Here is a 22,600-nt window from a genome sequence, read left to right on the forward strand (position 1 = left end):
CTGAATCAAAGAAATGCCCTTTTTATTCCAAATTTTAGCCGAACAACATTGTGTTAGAGCCAATGGCTTCCCATTGAGATACACCCCCCACCAAAGAGATCTGTCTTTAACTGCATAATAACAAGGATCTTTCCCAACAAGACACCTTGATTGGATCAATAGTCTCACTTGGACCCAGGCCTTCCAAATAGAGTGAAAAAACTTTGAACCAGCAACTTTGACATTAAAATCCCCAAGGACAATATCCAAAAAAGGAATGTTGCCCCAATGCTTACCCTTTTTGACGATAGCCCTAGAAATATTGTTTCGAACCAATATCTGCCACAATTCACCGCCCTCCAAAGAGTTAAGAACCCACTTGGCTGCCAAAACAATTCCTTGATTCTTGATGTCTCTCATGCCAAGACCCCCCAATTTCTTCAGATAACAACACCACTCCCATTTGACATTATGTCTCTTTTTATTGCCAAGACCATCTGACCACAAAAAAATGTCTCAAAGTCCTCTCAATCCTAGTAGTTTGATACTTAGCAAGCAGCCAAGTAGAAGCATAATAAATAGTGTATGAAGACAGAACCTTTTGAACAACTTGTGCCCTCCCAGCAATAGACAAAACATGTGCCTGCCATTTTAAATGTTTATTCTCTATCTTGGCATAAATCCAATTCCATATGTCTTTCAAACTAGGTTCAATGGAGAATGGGATGCCGAGATACCTCACCGTGTGCTTGGGCCCACACCATTGCCACTCATGATTTCTTATCCAATCTGGAGGAGAGTCAGACCATCCCAAGATAGATGACTTCCCTGTAGAAGTTTTAGCACCTGACGCACTACAATAAAGTTGCATTCTATACATCATAATCTCAAAATTACCTTCAATCAGCTCCAAAAACATAGCAGTATCATCAACAAACTGCTCCAAAAGAAGAATATCATTATTAGGTAAGGAAATGCCTTTCACGGGTGGACCAAGCTCATTAGCCTTTAGAGTGTAAGATAAAGCATTGGGAGCAAGTACAAAGAGAGAGGGGGCAAGAGGACACCCTTGTCTGATGGATCTCCCTAAACAAATGGGTTTGGAGAGCTCCCCATTGACCTGGATAACCGTATTAGAATCCTTAAACAAAATGTTAACCCGTCTACAGAAAGAGGGAGAAAACCCTAATCTTTCCAAAACTCTAATCACAACTTCGTACTCAATCCTGTCATAAGCCTTCTCAAAATCAAGAGGTACCATACACACATTCTGGCCACTATCTTTCCCCCACTGCATGGCCTCCCAACTGGTAATTAAGTTCTCTAAAATATATCTACCTTCAATAAAGTTGGTCTGAGAAACAGAGACAATATTGTTTAGCATCCCAGCAATTCTTTTGGCCAACAACTTTGCAAGAATCTTATAGGACAGGTTAAGTAATGTAATTGGCCTCCAATTTTTCACTTGATACTTGTCCCCACTTTTGGGCAACAATTTGATAACTCCTTTATTAATCTCTTTCCCAAGTGTACCAACCTCAAAGGCCTCTTCATAAACTCCCAGCAGATCTTCAACAATCCAATCAATATTCTTTTTATAGAATTCGTGAGGCAGTCCATGAGCCCCTGGAGATTTTCCATTAGCCATAGAAAGAATGGTATCATTAATTTCTTGCACACTAATAGGAACATTCAATTTCTTGACTTGTTCCCTAGAAACTTTCCTGGGAATAAGGTCCATACACTTATTCATGTCTCTTAATTTACTATCATTCTGTTAAGATTTGAACAACTCAAAATAGAATTGATAAAAAGCATCTACGATATCTTTGTGATCCTTAGAAATACCATTATCAGTATAAATACCTTCAATTTTCTCTTTGCTTTCTTTAGCTTTGATGATGTTAAAAAAATATTTGGAGCCTCTGCCCCCATCTTTTAACTAGTTGGCCTTAGCTCTAACCTTCTGCCCTCGAATCTTAATGTTTTGAATGTCCCTCAACTTCTTTGAAGTATTAATCAATTTTTTCTCCAATTTAATATCTTTCCATTTACCCTGCAATTCCTTTTTAATATTGTTTAACCTCTTCTGATACAAATTTTCTTCCCTTCTCCTATCTTTGGCTAATTTGCAACTGTTGAGATCGGTTTTGTACCACTACATAACATATAGCAATTGAACACCTGATATGGAATATCAAATCCTCAATTCCTCTCTTGAAAAGTTAATACTCATGAAGACATAAACAAAACTCCAATGTTCCTTACACCTATGGTTACTAACTCAGTGTATTGATGTGATTTGTTGGTAATCACATAGGCGGCCTTATGCTATTTGTTTGAGGACAACTTGGACTTCGGTTGGGATGATGGTGATTTGTATGACTTCCAGATGATGTTGATGGAGATGGTGATAATGATGGAGGATGTAGTGCCAGATAATGTTGATTGCGCGAGGAGGCAATAATGCTTCTAATGATTTTTACCTTCCTAACTTTCTAGAATGAAACTTGACTACTGAACTACTCGTTATTCTACTCCTACTCCTATAAATGGAAAGATTAGTGAATGGACAAGAATCGAATCTAATGAAAGTTTACTAGTGCCCTACCTCCATAGATGCAATGATTCAAGAGAAAGGAAATAGTTCACCACACAAGGCTTCCCAACAGGCCACTAGGATGCTAGTGGCTTAGTTATAGATCCCTATCAAACATCTACTAATACTACCATGCAACTATCCATCTACTTTTCTCTCTACTCAACAACCTTCTTGAAATGAAATCTACTTTAGCAACTTCAAAGGAAATCTAACTTTAACTATTGGAAGTAGAAACCATGCCACAACGCCAAAAGTTCTTAATCACCATGCAAGTCACAACAATGAGAAAGAAAAGCAATTTTGGCATTATGTTAGCAATAATTGTCTCCCACCCTTTACAAATGAGAGCAAATGGCCTTATATAGAGGCCAAAATTTACAACCGACAGTAGAGATAGAGGCAAAATCAATGATCCAGATTGGATCCTAGAAACCCTAATTAGGTTGCCACCCCATTGGCCAATGAGAAGACGCTACCTCATCAATGGACCAATGAAAAAAAAGGAAAAGTGGCAACCAATGAGAAGGCACCAAAATGGCAACCAATCAGAATAAGGCACTTGCCCTATCCAAGAAGATAGAGAAATTGCCACTTGAGCTTACATCAAATGATCTTCTAATACAGTTCTACCCTTTTCTTTCATCCCTTTAGCCAAAGTAATGAACTTGGCTAGCTTGTCGTTAACTTCCTTCATGGGAAGACAAGGTGTGTGTTTCATCTTGAGCTCAACTAAATTCATCATGTTGCTTGCTGCTTGCAGTGTCTTCTCATGGTCTTTCTCATACTCTTTTGCATATCTGATAAAAGCATTGAAGGAGGCAAGGGTGCCCAAATATTTCTTCTTGATGGCAACCTTCCCCAACTCATCCAATCTCGATCCAAAAATCTATCTCATTGATGTTCTCCTCTTTGATATTGTCAAAATCAAGTGCAGCCCCAATGTCGCTCATCATGGTTGAAATGGAAGTGTCAATGCTTGGGCTGTGTTGTGCAATCTCATTCTGTACCTTTTCAAGTATTCTCAATCTGATAGTCAAGGCAACAAATCAAGACTCCACCATACTCAATCCTCCTTCATCAATCAACTTGGCCCTTTCCAAATATTTCTCTGGGAGCTCAATGAACGCTTGTAGTTTGGGAATAGCTAAATACTTGACTGGAAAGAAATCCTTCCATTCATCTTCAAATGTTCTGAATTTATCTCTAATAGCCACTAATGACCTAAATGTCGAGACAAAGGAAGGCAAGAAGTTTCGCTCGTCTTGGATTGTATCATGGATCCAATTCTTGATTTCATGCAGCTGACCCAATATCTCTTCTATGTTGCTCCCGCTGTCTTGAGAAAGGGCTGCCTGGTGTAACTGTTGGATAGGCTGGCAATCTCTCCAATACTTGTTCTCGGCCTCCAACTTTATGATCTTTTCATTTGCCTTCCTCAACCTTTCTCTAATTGAAACTATGCCCTCTTGGATCTCTTCACATTCCATGTCATCCGTGTTTCTTCCCAAGTTATGCTCTACTATCTCGTATTCTTGAGTTGCAATTTTATCCAATGCCTTGTTAACCGTTGGTATAGCAATCTGAACCTTTCGGTGACCATTGTTGTCCCTCCTAATCACCTTTGCCACTGTTTTTGCAGTTTGTCTGTGGTTCTCGTTATCACCTTTTTCTACTAATCCTTGGATGTCCTCAACTGTTTGGACAGTCACTACCTCGCCTCTTGGCATAAGCATTTTCCTTAACCATAGTGGTGTGGTGCATCTCCCCAAATTTGGATTTGGTTCAATTAGCCGATCATCACCAATGGCCACAGGCGCCTGACTTACTTCCTCAATATCAATTGGCCCATCTTCTTCTCCACTAGTAGCTACCATGTCGTCTCCATGCTTATTCTCTGAGAGAGGAGAGTACTCGGTGCTATCACTGTAACCACTTGATTCTGAATCAGAGCTCACCTCTACTGTGGTCCCTTGTTCACTTGTGTTATCTTCTTGACCTCTAGCCTCAATTATACTTTCCCTTGATGGCGCTGCATCCTATCTCTTTGCTAGAGATTCCTGATGTTCTTTACCCTTTTCACGCTCCAAACCTCTCTTCTTGCTTCTAACTGTTCCTTGCTGGTAGCTACCTCCTTCACCCCTCTGTCCGACTGATTTCGTTGGACCTTCCTTTGATTTCATTTTTTCATAAGTAAGGTGTACGCTTTGACTTTGTAATTTCCTCAACTTCCCATTGTACCACGACGTGGTGTGCAAATCAACTGCTCTTGTAACTACCTCCAAGGAAGGATCCTCGTGATCATTCCAATCCACTGGATTCAACTCTGTTTCCTCCACTGTATTATAATCTTCTCTCAACACATTTTCATCATCTTCCAGTTGATCGGGAATATCAAGGCCTCTCCATCTGATTGCCCTCATCATTTCACCGACAATCTTGAGAAAGCTAGCTTCCTCACGTGAAAGTCATCTTGTGCATTGGCTCAGAAATCTTTTATAGTAGGAACATGTTTGAATGTATTTCCATGAGATGCCTTGATAAGGCCATTAGGATCAAATCCTTGCCTTGCTCTATACCATGTTAGATGATACCATTCCAATTCTTTCCCCGCAGCTGCAAAGGTGACAAGATTGGGACAACTATCATTGCCAATTCCAAATGAGAAGGTAATGTCTGTCTCACCTTTGAGTTTGATCATTTTGTCATAATGGTCAAGTTGCCTAGCCAATTCCATCAAAACTACCTTGTCGGGTGGGTACCTTGAAAGTCTCTTGGGACATACTGTGCTTCCTGCTACTCTAATATAAGTGAATTGTGGAAGTTGGATGAACCAACTTCCATACTTCTTGACTTTCGCTTCTGCTTCTGATGAGAGTCTCTTAGCAGGTGTCCCTTGTAATATCCTTACTGTCTTCATGGCAAAGGCGTCACAAAACATCTTATAGTTTTTGTTGTTGTGCAAATGAAGCTATGGATAGCATTCATGCACCAAACATTGCCTCGACCCATTGCCAATTACTCCTAAGGCCTTAAGTCTAGGATTTTCGTACAACCTCATAATCAAATAGAACAAATAGGACACCATATAGAATTGCTTTTGATTTTGCACGGTCCTAAGTTGCAATTATAGATTCTCACTTATGATCCTAGCCCAATCAAATCTTCTTTTTCCTGTTTCAATTTCATCAATAAAGAAGTACATCCAGTTTTCGAATTGCATACCTTGAGCTAGGCCCATGATCCAACTGAGAAGTACAATGAGATTGCCATACTCAGATTTGAAATCTGATACGGTGAGCCTTGATGATTTGGTAACTTGCTTCTTGCCCTCATGTAGCCAATCTTGCTTTAGATGAATGAAATAAGCCTCCTAGTTGTCCTGGAATAACTTAGCTGCCTGGTCCATCATTACCATTGTCATGCTTTTGTAATGGAGGATATTGAATGCTTCTTCGATCACTTGTTTGTCAATGTTGGCTAACACTCTCTTCCCTTCATAAAAAATGATGGATTTACTAACCAAATCAAATCGGGATGCATATTCCATTACCAATTCTGGACAAGGCAAGGTAGGAGGGAAGGCCATCACGTGTACAATTCCTCTTTTGTAAATCTTCTTTGCCATGGGAGATTGTCCTTCCTTTAGTTTGTCCTTTAGCTTTATCATGTTTATTGTGCTGATATTGGTATCACTTATTTGCCTCACTTTCGAGAAGAAGGTGGCCTTAGGCATCATGTCTTCTTTGTCTTTCTTGGTATTCGTTCCCCTAGGGTTCTTGCTTGCACTAACATCTACCATCCTAAACACTTATTTCTGCCCCTTCTTTCTAAATGATATGGACTACCCTTATCGATCTCCAACCTTCTTTCTACCGATGGATTCTAACTTATTTCTACCTTGCCAAGTTCTATCACTACACTTATCAATCTGCAATCTTCAACCTAGGGGTGGGACTACCACTTATTTCTACCTCTTCCTTACCTTAAAATGGACTATACTTATATCTCCTAACTTCATTCCTAGGGTGGTCTAGCTTATTTCTGCCTCGCCAAGTGTCCCATCATGGAATCTACACTTATCTCTCAAAACTTCAACCTATAGATGGGATGATGAAGTGGTGGATGATGAATGCAAGAACATAAGGGTAACAAAACCGAGTAAGAACAAGGAGTGGAATCCACCTTTAAACCAACCTTCAGCTCTAAAATGAATTGAATTTTACCTTTACCAATAGCCGGGCTTTCTTTGAATTCGGATCCTTCGCTAAATAAAATTACCCAGATCTGGTGCAAAATTTGCAGCCCTTCTAGAGAAAATCAGACCTCCACAAAATTCGCCCAAGCAAGAAAAAATCTGAATTTGCTCCAAAAAATCACCTAGAGTAGAAAATATTTAGATCTGCTCTCTTTTGAAAAATCGCCAAACATTTGAAATCTGCCCAGAAAATCACTAAGCACCAAAATCTGCCCTTGCAAAACACCGAAGCATAAACAATCTGCTCCTTTAAGAGAAAATCGCCAAGCATGAAGGCTGCTCTTGCAAAATCGCCAAACACAAGAGAAAAGATTGTGATGGAATGAAGAAATGGGAGAGGGAAGAGCTCTCTTATACCATTTTCCTTTTACTCCTCCAAGCTGGCTGACTAGCACCTATAGGAAAAGAAAATTAAATTAGTATTTCATTAATGGTCCCAATTAAATGCCAAGCTAAAAATTAATTTTGCCTATAGTGAAATTTGCACATTTAATTGCCCGTTAGGACCAAAATTGCAAAATAAAATTAGGAAAGCCTGGGAGATGCCAAAATTATCATTTAAAAGCGTTTTAGCAATTAAAATATCATTAAAATCAACTATAGTAAGCCAAAATTGATTTTCAATTTTAATTTACCAATTTCTTTCAACATTAAAAATATTCTAAGCAATTTTAACCAATTTAATGCAAAATTTTGCAATTAAGTCCACTTTCCATTTTGCAATGTAATTTTTAATTTTTAATTTTTTTCAATTTAAATCATTTTCTCTAGCATCCAAAATCGATTTTCCAATTTAATTTCACTCTCGCAAAATTTTCTTTTTCACCAAAAAAAATTCAAGATTTTCCAAAACAATTAAATCTAAAAAATCTTCATTTTGAAAATGCTCAAGATTATACAATTACATTCAATTTTCAAAATTCGTCTAAGTCCAAAAATTTGTAAATTTATCCTGCCAGGTATTGTTCAGACCATCGAAAATGTTGCCTTTGGAATTTGCTCGGCCTAAGGATAAAATCACGTGCTTTGGAAAATCAAGTTAAGACCAGGCGAAGACAGAAATCCAACTAAATCCCTCCTGGCCCCAAGGCGTCCAAAGCATAAAATTTCCAAATTAAAAAACTTTTTAGACAACTCCGAAAAAATTCACTAAGATGGTCCAGAAAAAGGGGTTCCCCAAAATTTTGGGGTGATGGTGTGAGAACCTCACAACAACAACCTATAATTTGCAGCACTTTCTTTCATGAGTCAACTTTAAGTACCCATCTGTGAATAGCTGTAGCATCTTTATTACAAAAATTGGTCATAATGGAAACAATGTATAAGGTACCGTCAATGCCTTCTTCTTGAAGGAGAGAGGTATTCATTTTGAATAAACCCTTCTTTCTAACCACGCTTACCCCCTCATCCTTAGAAAGAACAATATGTGCATATATGGGGGAATGGTCCGGAACTCTAGCAAGAGATATCAGAGTACAATTGAGAGGATGAACAAATTTAAAAATGTGGGGATTTACATACATTCTATCAAGTCTGCAATATACTCTCTTATTTAAGACCTACTTATTACACCAAGTATACCAAATACCATTAAAATCCTTCTTACCTTTATCCATTGGGTCTTGGACCTATAATCTTCTTTTGAATTTGGATCAAAATGATAATTCATTAGCTTTCCACCTTGTTGGTTATCAAAACCGTTGATTAGAATCCTACGAGCCTTGCTTGCTCGATGCTAGGATATCTAATCGATTGTGGCCAATCTTGACAGGATTGATCAATTCAATCTAGATCCTCTGCGCTTTTGGTTCTGCAAAACCAAGGCTTGAGCACCTGATCCTAGACAACAAGCTTGAATCCAAGACGTTTATAGTAGATAAATTCAACGCAAAGACAATTTCCTGATATGGCAAGATTTTAAGGAAAATTCCAGATTGATTACTGTGAGTATTAATCTTCAAAATACGATTACTTTAATAAATTTTGAGAGTGCTAAAATAAGATTAAAAGTGAATTACTAAAACAAATAGATACCAAACCCTTAAAAGAAAAAGACTAGAATATTGCCAGCATGTAGATTTAGAAATAAGAGCGAGTTAATGATCAGTGCTAAAATTTAAAAGGCCGATAGAATCAATATTATAAGTTTTCACATACAACTTTATGATATTATGATATTAAATCTATAAACAAATCAATTATTAGGATGCGTCAAATTATTTCGTTTTATGCATATTTAAATTAGTCTATAATGTTTTAACCTTTAAAGGGACAAAATAGATACAAATAAGGAAACGATTACAATATTCCACAATATTTGTATTTGTCGGGTTTAAACAGCAACGAATAATTTGATCTACTTATTCTAATAATAGATTATTGATAGAAAATTAAAATGATCAAAAAGGACTAACCATATAATAATTTAACTCTAAAGCAAATAAAAATCTTATTGATTATACTATGGGAAAATTCGTGTTGAGGACACTCAAATGTTGATGCTCCACTCAACACAATTATATCTCACACAATATCGCAATGTATGCTCAATATTTCAACATCCAGGAGCTTGGTTCAAAATTCAATCTTCTCAAGGAAGGAATTTCGATAACATATATGCTTCAGGAATGTAGAGAATTTTTTGGAATGAATGAATGGTAATCTGTTTGATTTTTCCATCACATATTTGTAAAGAATGAAAAGGGATTGGTTATATTTCAAACCTTGCACCCTTTCAAAATCAGTAACTAACCATTGTTAAGTATTTAATATAATTTTGATTAAATCCAAATACAACTGACGATTTAATCACTCTTGCTTTATATATCTTCATCGGCAGATGCTTATATCCTTTGTGTCCACCATGCTTGTGCATAACTCCTGCCTTTTCTCGCATATGCATCCATATTTTGACACCCGCAAATGAAAATCCGTCCATATCTCTGCATTCTGGTGGCCCAAAGAAAATCCGATTCCATGTTAAAACCTGCAATACACAAAAATAGTGTTAGATTTTGCATTACTAAAACCACTATTTCCAATGCAAAAATGTAATATGTGGATCCCTTTGCTAATCTTCCGCTTCTGCATATCTCTGTCTTAAGCCTGACATGGCTTCCTGCTCGGAATCACATATGTTTGCTCTCAAAAGAGCTGCCTTCATTCGTATATTCTTCCCTAGCAAACAATACCTTTGCCAGCAATCATCGAACATTTGTTTCATTACAACACAGATCCTTGACAACGTCTGCAAGCTGTTTCGAAGGATATTCTACCTCTTTACTCATATATTCAATGGTTCCTCTGTTTTTGTTGTGTATAAAGAAGTATTGCCGCATATCACTGGGCCCGACATTCATAAGTTGCTGAAGGGTCTATGATATTTTTCCATAGGAAGTCTTCATGGATCTCCCATCTACAATGACCTTATATGATTGTGTAGAGTTTTATTTCATAGGGCACACATAACTTCTCTATGGTTGAATTATTGCTTATCCTTCGTACATTTTTAACTAATCTTCCATTCTTCTTTGTTCCTCTGGATCAGGTGCATACACCATGATTCACTGCACTATTTTTTGACTCCCCACAGGTTGTCCAGTGAACACAACAAGTGTTTCATTTTGCTCAATGCTGTTATTCTTTCACTTTGACAACTTTGAAGTTTATTTAGAAGATCCTTAGTGTTCTCACAAACAACTGTAGCAATGTCCACAAATACATAGCCCCAAAGGATAGCAGGATAGCAAGATTTGCTCCAATGTTGATCAAGGAGGTATTTTCTAGAATTTTGTTGTCTTCATCATTATCCAACAAATGACAAACAGACTCAACTTCTTTTCCAGTGATGAGACTTGAATACGAAGCCCACAGTCTGACGATATCTCTGAAAGTTGCATTATGAAAGTAGGCACTCTGGATGGATCTGTTATATTGACTTCACAGATTCATTTCACATAAATAATTAAGTTACTACTGTTCTACACCTCTTCTTATTTACTGAATTATTTAGTAAACAAAAACAATAAGACTGAATTACACAGTCCTGTAATCAGTAAGACAGAGATATGGTATATGCCTCTGGGTTTTCGTTGTAAAGTTTGTATAATTGACTATCTTGCAAGTAACCATTTCCTTCAGTGGATACTCATTGCTGTTCTCGAGCCCTGTTTAAGCTTAACTTTCTCCATAGCCTTCCTGAATAAGACAAACTCAACAATTGTGATCAAGAGGTCAGCATGTCTTCATATTGTCATTGGTAGCCCGCCCTTGCATGTAACAAATAGCAGACTAGATAAAATATATGTACTGGTCGATAATGAAAATATGTACAATTGGAAGTACAAAAGTTGGGCTCCATCACACCCAGAATGTGATCCCCCCTTCTTATCCTGACTGCTCTCTATCATATTGAAATCCCCAAGGACAATCCAATTTGCTTCAGGAAGATTGTCTGCTAACCAATCCCACAGAACTGCCCTATCTCTATAGTCATTGGGAGCAGAGATATTGCAAATTCCCACATTAGATCCATTAATTTTAAATATGGCCCAAATAGCTCTGTGACAAGGAGAATAATTATGAGAAACAACTCTATCCATCCACTAGGAATTAATGAGCAAAGCCACCTCGCCTTTACTCCTTTGATGCCCCGAGTAAAGGCAAGAGGCTTGATCCCAAGTGAATTTGAGAGTATTGTAAGCATGATAATCAGTGGTCTTAATCCCTTGAAGGCAAATAATGTCTTTATTGATAAGCTTATTACACCAACTCCTAACAATATATTTCCTGTCCGGCATTTCCAGACCTCTAACATTCCAGCTATATAGATGTAAATTCATTCTAAACAGATTTGGGGGTTATTTCCTTTAAAAAATCTGTTAATACCATCTGGGGCATCACCACTTTTGGCTTTATTGTTCCTTTCACTGGTCTTAGCACTATTAGTTCTCTCATATGTTTTCCTTTTTTTCTTTTTTCTAGAGACTTCAATAAATCCATCACCAGTATCCTCCTTAGAGATCCTGCTGCCAGAAATGTTGATTTCGGAGGAAGGAGCATTCTGCAATTTGCCTGTAAGAACAGATGAGCTATTGTCTCCACCCAAATTATGCTGTTTAGAAACACCTCTGCTACCATTCAAGTTCAATTTTTTCAATGCTAACTGCTGAGCATTCAAATTAGGCACATTGTCCTCGTTAACTTTCTCTCTTTCAACTGGCATGTATGCGGGTATTGAATCAAATGGGTTCTTGAGATTTCTCTGCAAACTTTCGTTAGCCTGAACAACAACATAGTCATCATCATACAAAGGGTTATGGTAAATAACAAAATTATTAACATTAGGGTTTTCACTCATCAACTCATCAACTTGTTAACTACATTATTTTTTGTTGACACAGAATTGACCTTACTGTTACTATCTTCCTTGTTACCATTAATATCTTGCATGTTTTTAGGGCTCCCATTAAACTTGTTATATATGTTTTTTAACAACATGCATTCTCTGTTATTATGACCATTCATTTTGCAGTGGAAGCACGCTCCCAAATCACTAATTTTTGAATTTTCCAACAAAAATTATTGTTCTCAATTTTAGTAGAGATTTCTTCTGGAAAAGGAACATTAGAATCTAAAGAAATTAGGGCTCTGGCATTCAAATGCAGGAGGGTAACCCTGGATTGTTCAATTTGCAAGACCGACCCCAAAGGCTTAAGCAATTGTTTAAGGAAAGACCAGGATTTGGGTTGGACATTTTGCAATTCCACCTAGAAAGGGGAAGAATTTGTAGGTATTTGTTCTGGCTTAGAGCACGGAGCCCATGAAAAAGCCCTAAACAATGTCTATCCAACATTCCACAAACCTTTCTTTGACACCTTTTCCTGCATAGCATGTGTCTTGAGAAAAATAACAAACATCCCCCTTTGAATCATTCCACTAAAATTAACCATAATTCCAAGTTTTTCCCCCACACATTATTCAACCAGTCATCAAGAAATTTTCTAGCCGGCAAGAATTATACATCCAAACAAACAAAGAAAATCGTCACATTTTTTAGCCTATTTTGTTCATCCTTAACAACTTTTACCGTGTTATTGTTCGGCTCTAGATTGAATGTCTTTCTCGGAGGCAACGAGACCTTACCTTCGTTGCCTACAACATTCTCTGTTCCACCTTTGAACTCTTCACCCCGTCGATCTCGATTGGCACCGGCGTGTTCCCCTCCATCCATAGATGAAACAAAAGTATCGTTAAAGTATGTTGAAGCTGAGACCATCGGAATAGATGAGTCTACAACCACGACACTATATAAAGGCTTTTCGACTTTCCCTAGGACGTCCTTCTCATAATTACAACCTCCTTCCTCATCAATGATCTTCTCCGTATCGCTTATACCAATAGATTTTGCATCAGATTTTTCCCCATCATTTTTAAATGCACCTTCCGCCTGCTGGGTTCCCCCGTGCAGAGTCTCATTGCCCTCAACCATTTCAAAACTAGGCCCAGGGGATGAGTAATCACACTCACAACAACAAAACAAAGACGATATCAAGGCACCCTCAAGCAAACCCTTAAAGTTAGATCTTGGTATTATATTATATTATCTTGTTGTCTACCTTTGCATGCTTTATATCTTGCTTTACATTACATTGGATTTGAGTTCATATTATAAGGTTAGATCTCCTTGTGTCTTCTTGCCTTGTTTGGTGTATGAGCTTTACTACTTTTAGCCCTACTTATAGCATTCTTGTTAGGAGAAGTCATAGACTAATGGCTCTCTTTGATCTAGATTCCTCTTCTCTTCTTCGAAACGTTAGTGGCCCTATGGTTTCTCATGACCCTAATCCTTCTATGGAGCATGACTCTTCCCATTCATCTCATGATTAGTATGAGGCTTTAAGGATTCCTCCTGAACAAGTGGACGAACTTGCTGCTAAGATTGATAAAATGCATTATTGGCTTTTACAATAAAATCACAATACTGAAACTATTGCTTCTTTTGATGCTCTTAAGAAAGTGATCCATTATGATCAACATGGTGTTAATCTTTTGTGTGGTCTTACCTTTTTCATCCTCATGTTAAGCCTTTGAATCAAGTTGCTTCGGAAGTATGGTTGGCTCTGTCTGTTTCTACTCTTCAGCCAATTTCACCTGTTACTGTACCTATCTGTGGCATTTCTACTTATGTTGTTCCTATTGTGACTACCTCTGTTCAGGCATCTAATCCTCTTAGGAGTCTTCTTATTCCTTTTTTGTCTCTGAGTGTTCCACTTGTCTCATTGCCAACTTCACAACCTTCATACAATAGTGTTCCTTTCACTTATCCTAGTCGTCCTATTGTGGTTCCCAGTGTTCCACCCGTAGTTCCTTCTATTCCAGCTAATTCGTACCTCCCTAGTGTGTCGAATGTGCATGTGCCACCTATTTCTTCCAGTGATTCCACTATCCTTAGTCTTGCTTAGACCGTGTCTTCTACAATAACTTACCTCTTTCACTTAATCTAAGTTTAATATTTCTACATTTGATATGGGCAGTCCTTTGTCTTTTGACATTATCTGTACTACTGCTCCTCAAGAAGCTGATATGCCTCGTCTTGACACTTATAATGCTAAAGGTGATCTTTTGACACATCTTAAGACTTTCCAAGTTCTATGTAGTGACTATGCTCATGACCATAGGATTTTAGGTAAGTTGTTTGCTCACACTTTCCATGACAAAGCTTTGCAATGGTATTGCTCTTTGCCACCTTACCCTATTGATTCTTTTTATAAACTTGCTAATGCCTTTATTCAACAGATTCAAAATAGTATTGGTCCTTCTGTTTCTTTGACTGATTTGATTCATTTTAAACAAGGCCCTAAGGAGAAAGTGACTAATTTTATTGGTAGATTTAAGCATTTGCATGCTCAAATTTCTTATCGTTTGCCTGATCTTGATATTAAGCATATGTTTATTGCAAATTTACAAAAAGACACTAGAGATAAGATTCTTCTTATTGAGTTCACTTCTTTTTCAAAACTTCATCATTATCAATTACAAGTGAGTTAGTTTGAGATCACCACTCCAATGTCTCCTGTACCTATTGATAAGAGTGATGCCGCACCTAATCCTAACAAATTTCATAAACCTATCAAACCTGATTAAGCCCTAAGATATATCGAATCGAAGGGAAAACTGAAAGCAAGGGTTTGAGCAAAACTAAAAGACCAAAAGCAAACAAACACACTTGAAAACACAAAAAAGGACGTTGAAGGGTTCAAAAATCAAGCATAAACTCACCAAACAAGAAAACCAAAAAGACTTGATGAAAAACCTTCAGAAAAAGAGTTCAATATATGAATTGGAGTCGATTGATTGATTAATACTAACCAATTAAATAACGAAGTAATCTTAGAGAAATGCGAAAGTAAGTTGAAAAGGTTTCGTACTGTTACCTACATTTTGTGGTAGGACAACAAATAGGTTCTCCAAGTTGTCACATTTCATTCCATGTAAGAAAACTATAGATGCAATACACATAGCTGATTTTCTTTTTAAATAAGTTGAGAGATTGCATGGGTTATCTAGAAGCATAGTTGTAGATAGAGATAATAAGTTTATTGGTTACTTTTGGAGGACACTATGGAAGGAGATGAATACTGATTTGAAGTTTAGTTTTACATTTCGTTTATAGGCAGATGGACAAACATGGGTAGTAAACCAGAGTTAAGGGAGCTTGTTAAGGTGTTTGGTTGGAGAAAAGCCTGGTAATTGGGATTCAGTCCTAGAACAAGTAGAATTTGTGTAAAACAATTCAGTAAATAGGCGTACAAGGAAGACACCATTTTAGATAGTCACAGGGCCGAATCCTAAAGGAGTAGCAGAGTTGAGAGATATCAGTCATGAAGTAAAAAAGAGTGCAGAAGGAGAGAAATTTGTAGAGGTTATGAAGTTTGAAAGAATTTGGAGAAAATGAGTAAAAAATATAAGGGAAGAGTTGATTAAATGAGGAGACATAAGGAGTTTGAGGTAGGAGATGAAGTGATGGTACATTTGAAGAAGGGCAGATTTCTGCTTGGGACATACAACAAGCTAAGACAAGGGAGTTTGGACCATGTGAAATATTTAGGTAATTTGATTCAAGTAATGCATATGAAGTGGAGTAACTAGATGACATGGATATATCACCTATATTCAATGTTGCAGATTTATATGAATTACATGAGATAAATTTCATTGAGCATAATGGATCAGATGTTGAGTAGTAGTAGTATCCCAAGATATCAATGGATGAGATAGAAGAGATTTTGGATAGCGAGAGTGACAAAAGCACAAGAGGTAAGTGGTATCAAGAATATCTTGTCAAGTCGAAGGACAGACCAGTGGAAGATACTTCATGAATTTCTCAAGCAGAGGTAAATATGCAATTATGCATAGAAAAACTGGAGGGGCATAGATTCTTGAGTTAATCAGATATCTAACTATAGGGGAGCCTAAAAAGAAACAAGAATATACATTCATTGGTCATTCCCTATTAGAATAGGTAAAATATTGGATAAATAAATGATCCCTTCCAGCTCGAAGACAGAGTCTAATCTTGTTGAACAATTCGATTGATTGGCCAAATACTTTTAGATCTTTACATTATTCATCAGAGAATCAAAATATCAGTTATCCTTAACTTCCATATTTGTCTAGACGATGCCGCTCTTCATTTGAATAATCTCTTTTTTGCCAAATTGCCTGAAGCTTATGCATTTTTTTGATCCAATTGTTAATGTAATGCCAGTTATCCCTCTGTTCTTTTTTTAATTAGCCTTTGCTTGGCAAGCTGCTGTAAGTTTTTGATAACAATAATCTAAGTTTGTTATTGATTTTTGTTTGTATTCACTTGATACAGGAAAACCATATTGTTTTTCTCTCATTTTATTATTATTAGTTGTTATGATTTAACTATTTCTAATTGGATCATTTTCCCTAACTAAATTGATGTAGCACTCTTTTTCCTTGTTCTAGATGTTTATTTTGTGATACGTCTATTCTCGACAGATCAAAATACCTTTAGTCAGTATCAACTGCATCACAGTTGCAGTTTGGGTCATCATGGTTTTCCTTTAGTGGAAAAGTGAGAGACTCACTTTTCAATAACCTTGGGTCTTTCATGCAAGAGCATCTTGGGTTCTTGGCAATCTTGCTTCAACCAAAAATATGTTTGTTCTTGTTTTCCAGTTTGCAAAGTCTGAGTTTTCTGCAGCGAACCTTCAGGTTGAATCATTAACTGTCATGAACCTTATGGTGTGTTCTTGGCTTCGTGCTGAACCTTTGTCTAGGATTGCTCCTTGACCTGTCACTTCTAGAGTGATATCTTGTGGATTCTTGGCGGGGCCTGTTTGTTCTACACGTTTCGTGGCCAGCTTGTGTTTTCCGATCTTGCGGAGTTATTTTCCCATTGGTAAAGCTTAATGTCACACATCTCGATGTTAATTGGTCCATGGCTGACATCTCTCTTGCATCACTGTTCTTGTTTCATCTAATTAGGGAGATCCATATGATTTTGTTCCTGACCAATATTTGTAGTACGTTTTTCTGTTCCGGAGAATGTGACTTTTTCTTGGCCGACTTGTTGATTGTGAAGGCTCTATAAGCTGATATAATTGATCCTTAAGGGGACAGGTAAGAAGTTCTGATTAGCATGATCATGAAAACCTCTTGAAGGTTGTGGTAGGAATTCTAAGTTTAATTAGGTGTGTATGCCTGACATGTAAGACTGCATGTTGCAGATCCATTGTACATGAATTTGCTGATAATTAGAAGGCTGATCTTGCATATCTATCAATAGTTCTTTATTGTTTCCATTGTGTTACTCTTGCTGCAATGGTTGGACAGATCTATTGGGGTACTTCTTATCCTTGGCTGCATGATATAATTAGAAGGTTCTTCAAGTCTAGTGTTAGTTTGCCAAAAGCTTTATCAATTGGAAAAGACACCATAGGCTGAAAAGAGCGAAGTGGTGGATTTTCCATAATTATTGTTCCTTTCCCAATTTCAATAATAAAAATATGTGCCACCTTTTCTTCTTTAATAGTCTGCTGCTGGTTATGTCATAGTGGACTAGTTGAATGGACCTGTCGCCTATCAATGCTGTCATAACAATGGAAAATATCATAAGATCCTCTATAATTGAAAAATTGGGCTTGTTCTCAGGTTGTCTCTCCAGGACTTTAGAAACATATTCTAAATTTTAATCTGCAGGATTGAGATGATCTCTCTTGTGCCATATTGAATATGAACATCGTTGATGATTCTGCAATATTCTATTAAACAAGACAACATTTTATACTGGCTGTAGAAGTCGCACCAATTTTTAATTTTCATAGCCAATGATTTTAGCTAGGTAGGAGATGATGGAAAAGTAATATGGCAAGTAAATATGGTTTCACATATCACTTATTGTGGCTTGAAAATATATTGAACAAATGAGACAATGACGCTTCTCTTTGTCATCTGTTTTCAATCCTTATATATGTAATTGTACCAGGTAGCACTATTGTTTCACCTTCAAAAGTTAACAGATCTATTTGTTCAAGTAGGGATGTGAGATTGGATGTGGTAGCATATTCAATCATAGATTTGGAAACTAATTCCATGAAGCTTATATTATAAATATCATGGTAATATTTAGCCTCGAGAGATTAAGGACCACAGTTAATATGGAATCAAATCTTTTTGCATTTGCAGGGAACACATGCCCCTATTTTTGCAATAAATAATTATGTCACCTTTGGAAATTGCAGCAAAATTTCTGCTTGGAATTCTTCTGGTTTGAAATATTTTTCACAGTAAACCTTGGAAAACATCACATGTAAACTTATGTGCTATGCTTATATCAGTTTATAAGTGGAATTAGTAATATTACTAATTCTGTTGGATAAATAACATCTTGAGATCTAGTTTTACAATATATTTATTTGAATCTTAATCTGTATTTGAGAATACTGTTATTGCACCAAGTGCTGTGTTTGGTAGACATGTTTCCTCTGTGATTGGTGGACATGGTTAGTTTGTCACTCTTCTGGCATTTATGCTATTGTGAATATAGATTGACCAACCTGCTTTTACCTTAGCATATCACAGTTATACATGTGTTGTTTTGAGTTCAGTATAGATTTGATTATTAATTAATGAGGTCCCTTTAAATGCTTTCCTCTCACTACGAATTCTTTTTGTATTTTGATTCTCTGAATATCAGATGTGTTTTGGCTATCACTAAATTTTCAATAGATCATGCTCCACTTTTGTTCAACTTATGATGGTTTTGATATTTATGTATGTCCATTATGTTAAATTTTTATATTTAACACTGTTTCCTGTGCAGGTTAGGGACGATCCAAAGCTTTCTCGATTTTTTCGAATGCTGCGGGTTGGTGTCCCTGAACAAGTAAGTATTTGCTCCATGTTATATGGCTTGGTCAGTTTACACAAAAATCTGATGTGGCTGGTGTAAATTATTTAATTGATGTCCATTCAATCAACCTAGAGTCTTAACCCCCTTTTGTAATGCCCATAACCAACATGGACAAAATCCACAAAGATACAACTGACAAAATTCCTATTTTGTTCTAGATCACCATCACTGCAATTGCGATGTGACACATGCATGCATTTGGTGTTGCACAAGCAGGGGACACACATCCATGGGTACCATTGCATGTGGCACCCTAAAGAACTGTTCCCCTTTAAATGACCCATTACAAGATGGGCCTAGATGAAAGGAGAAAAACAAGACCCTTTGTAGGTAGGACTATAGCAGTTAAGCAGGGTAGATGCATTCATGATTTACTTATTTTCACCAACTCATTTGATAATAAATGTCCACTATTCTTTCACAACCCTTTTTAAATAAGAGTAAAAATCAAGAGAATACAGTACTTTGTTCCTATAGCTACTCTATTTGCAGAAAAATACATTTTTGTTGACTATCCATTTCTTAAAAATATAATCATTTTCTGGTTTGTTCTGAAGTAAGAATCAAGAGGCAACTAAAGCTATCCTAATCATAAGTAGAAGTTACACTTCATTGTGCAACATTCATTTATTTCCTTTAGAACAGTCAATAAGAAGCATGGTTTATCTATTTGTTACATTAGTAACACGAATGTTCCTTTTCATAACAAGCTTTTGTTACCAAGTAGAGGAAGATAGAATATAACATGAGGAAAATTGTTACATCCTTTAAGTTCATTTAATTACTAAATGAAGGTTCAATGGCAAGAAGGAACCATTGTTTCATTTCAACTAAAGGCCACATCGGTTCTTCATGTTAGCTGCTCATTCATTTTCATCAACAAACATGTAAGGATATGTGTGAGAGAGAGTTCACAAAATATCTATTGATAGATCTCTTATCCACTATATGGAGGTTCAATGGTGAGAAGGAACCGTTCTTTCATTTCAACTGAAAGGCTAGATTGGTTCTTCATGTTAGCTACTCATTCATTTTCATTAACAAACATGTAAGGATGTGTGTGTGTGTGAGATAACAAAATATCTATTGATAATCTCTTCTCCACTACATAAGAAAACTTCTCCACTAAATAAGAAAACATTACAACTGTAGAGGAATGGGGAAAGAAGTTCGAAAATAACAACAGATTTTATCAATCAAACATACATTGTGTCTAATGCTTGATTTCTAAATTCATCTAAGAACAATTATGTACCATAATCCTGTTGTACCGATCTTCCCTTTCTCTATACCAACTTTGCGTAAAGCATGAAGTAGATAATATGCATAAAACATACCAGTATTAAGTTTGCAGTCCAAATATTGTATCACATATTATATTATTTAATATAATATCATATATAATTATAATAATGACATTATTAATATATACACTTATTTATATAAATATAAAATTGAATATATATAATATGATATATCATATTATGTTCAGTAATAGTAGGAACGATCCATGGCTTTTTCAAAAATTTCAAATGCTTCGGGTTGTTCTTAAGTAATTACTTGTTCCATGTTATGGTTTGGTCTGTTTACACAAAATCATTGTGCTGGTGTAAATTGTATAAGCCTTACTCCCTTGTCTACCGATTCCATAGATTTAGTTTGGTATATTTTATGAAATTCATTTTTGTTAACATTACTGCGTAGGTGCTGTTTGAAAGAGTATCTTTGCAAGAAATCTATATTTGTAAAATTTGCAAGATTAGAAACTGTTTCTAATTTGACGTCCATTATTCTGTTGAAGCATATTCTTTACATCTGCCAATGCAAGGTTTGATCTGTGTGTTGAAGGGAGAAGGGAGCTGATCTAAGTTTTTTTAACAATTATGCAGGGAGTAAAGATGCAGATGTCAATTGAAGGATTGGATCCTGATTTATTAAATCAATCTAATGCTTCTCAGTCACCTAGTTGATCAGTTTTCAGTTAGAAAAGGGTTGGCACATGCAGCACTTTTGAATATTAATTCGTGTGTAGCATGATCTCTTTGAATTCATATTTCAGATAAAAGGACTTCTCAATTTCACATGATTTCATACCGCAGAAGAAGTTAGATACTTCACTATCATGTCCAGTGCCTTAAATGATGTTCAGTTGTTGAAAAATTGTTTCATGATTCTGGAGAAGAAAACCTTGCAAAAGATGATATTATCTCAAGTTTCCCTTATAAATTCCCATCTTTCATTCCAATTTGACAAATGTGTAATTTTATTCCCCTTTCTATGTCATGCCAAAAATTATTGAATTATGTAGATGTGACTCAGGATTACCACCCAAGATCTAACAATGGCCATGCCTACCCCTGTTTATGTACTTTTGATACTTGTACTGCTCTAACCATAATTTATTAAATAATTTCATTATAGAAATTGTTTACTGCAGAACTTAAGGAAGAAGCATATTTTGCGTGGCAATTGTATAACAGCAAAAATCCCCATGAAATGGCAAAATTAAAAGAATAACATAAAAATTAGATTTAAAATAAATAAATACAAATGGTAGAAAATGAGAAAAACAATTTTGTTTTTAAAATTTGAACACATTTCTATAGCATAGGTATAGAGTGCAAATAAAATAGAAAATTTACTTCAGAATTGTCTAAAATAGAGTGTAGGTCATGAATTGTTCAAATGAAAAGTTTCTAGTAGAATGCAAGATTTTTAAAAAAAAAATTATTTGGTAAATTTTGTAGTTAAAAATTTACATTAAGTGATATGTGAGTAAATCTCTATTCTTGTTACACAATATGCGTGGATGGCAAAATGATACTAACAAAAGTTATTAATATGAAAAGAATGTTTAATCATAGATATTGCACTATGTTAATAAAATTTCAAACTTTTGAAAACTTGGTAAGGTCTCAAACTAACTACATAAAAGAAAAATAATTATCACTGAAAAATTTCTAAGACATACATTTTAAAGAATTTATAGTCCAATAAAAAAATTGTCAGAGGAAAATAAAATCATTTATAATAATATGTAGAGTCAAATAGACACAAGTTAATCATTTTCAAATATCCAAGATGGCTTTCAAAAAGTTACCTTTAAATCAAACTTTCAAATTTTGATAAACCATTGACTAGTATAAAGTAGTGTAAATAAAAAACAAAAAAGTATATTTTATAATATAAATGAATTATATCAAATCACAATGACTAAGATTCTAATATTACAAGATTGGACATCTTGTTGCAATACTAAGTTATATAGAAGCATTAGGTTGATGTTCTCATGCAGTCAAGGGAATTCGTATCACAACTT

General features: G+C 35.9%; 1 protein-coding gene across 2 annotated transcripts in view; it reads left to right on the forward strand.

Annotated features, from left to right (window-relative positions):
* LOC149539067 (uncharacterized) overlaps positions 1-21,720 on the forward strand; it is a 94,593-nt gene extending 72,873 nt beyond the window's left edge. For both annotated transcript variants that reach the window (XM_089800420.1, XM_089800421.1), the window contains 2 exons: positions 19,192-19,254; positions 21,171-21,720. In XM_089800420.1, the coding sequence (XP_089656546.1) occupies positions 19,192-19,254; positions 21,171-21,251 (144 nt within the window). In that variant the 3' untranslated portion in view covers positions 21,252-21,720. The remainder of the gene's footprint in view (positions 1-19,191; positions 19,255-21,170) is intronic.
* The last annotated feature ends 880 nt before the right edge of the window (positions 21,721-22,600 follow it).

The sequence above is a fragment of the Cupressus sempervirens genome, chromosome 9 (genome assembly GCF_028749045.1).
Source record: "Cupressus sempervirens isolate cs-2001-9-10 chromosome 9, ASM2874904v1, whole genome shotgun sequence".
Taxonomy (NCBI): Eukaryota; Viridiplantae; Streptophyta; class Pinopsida; order Cupressales; family Cupressaceae; genus Cupressus; species Cupressus sempervirens.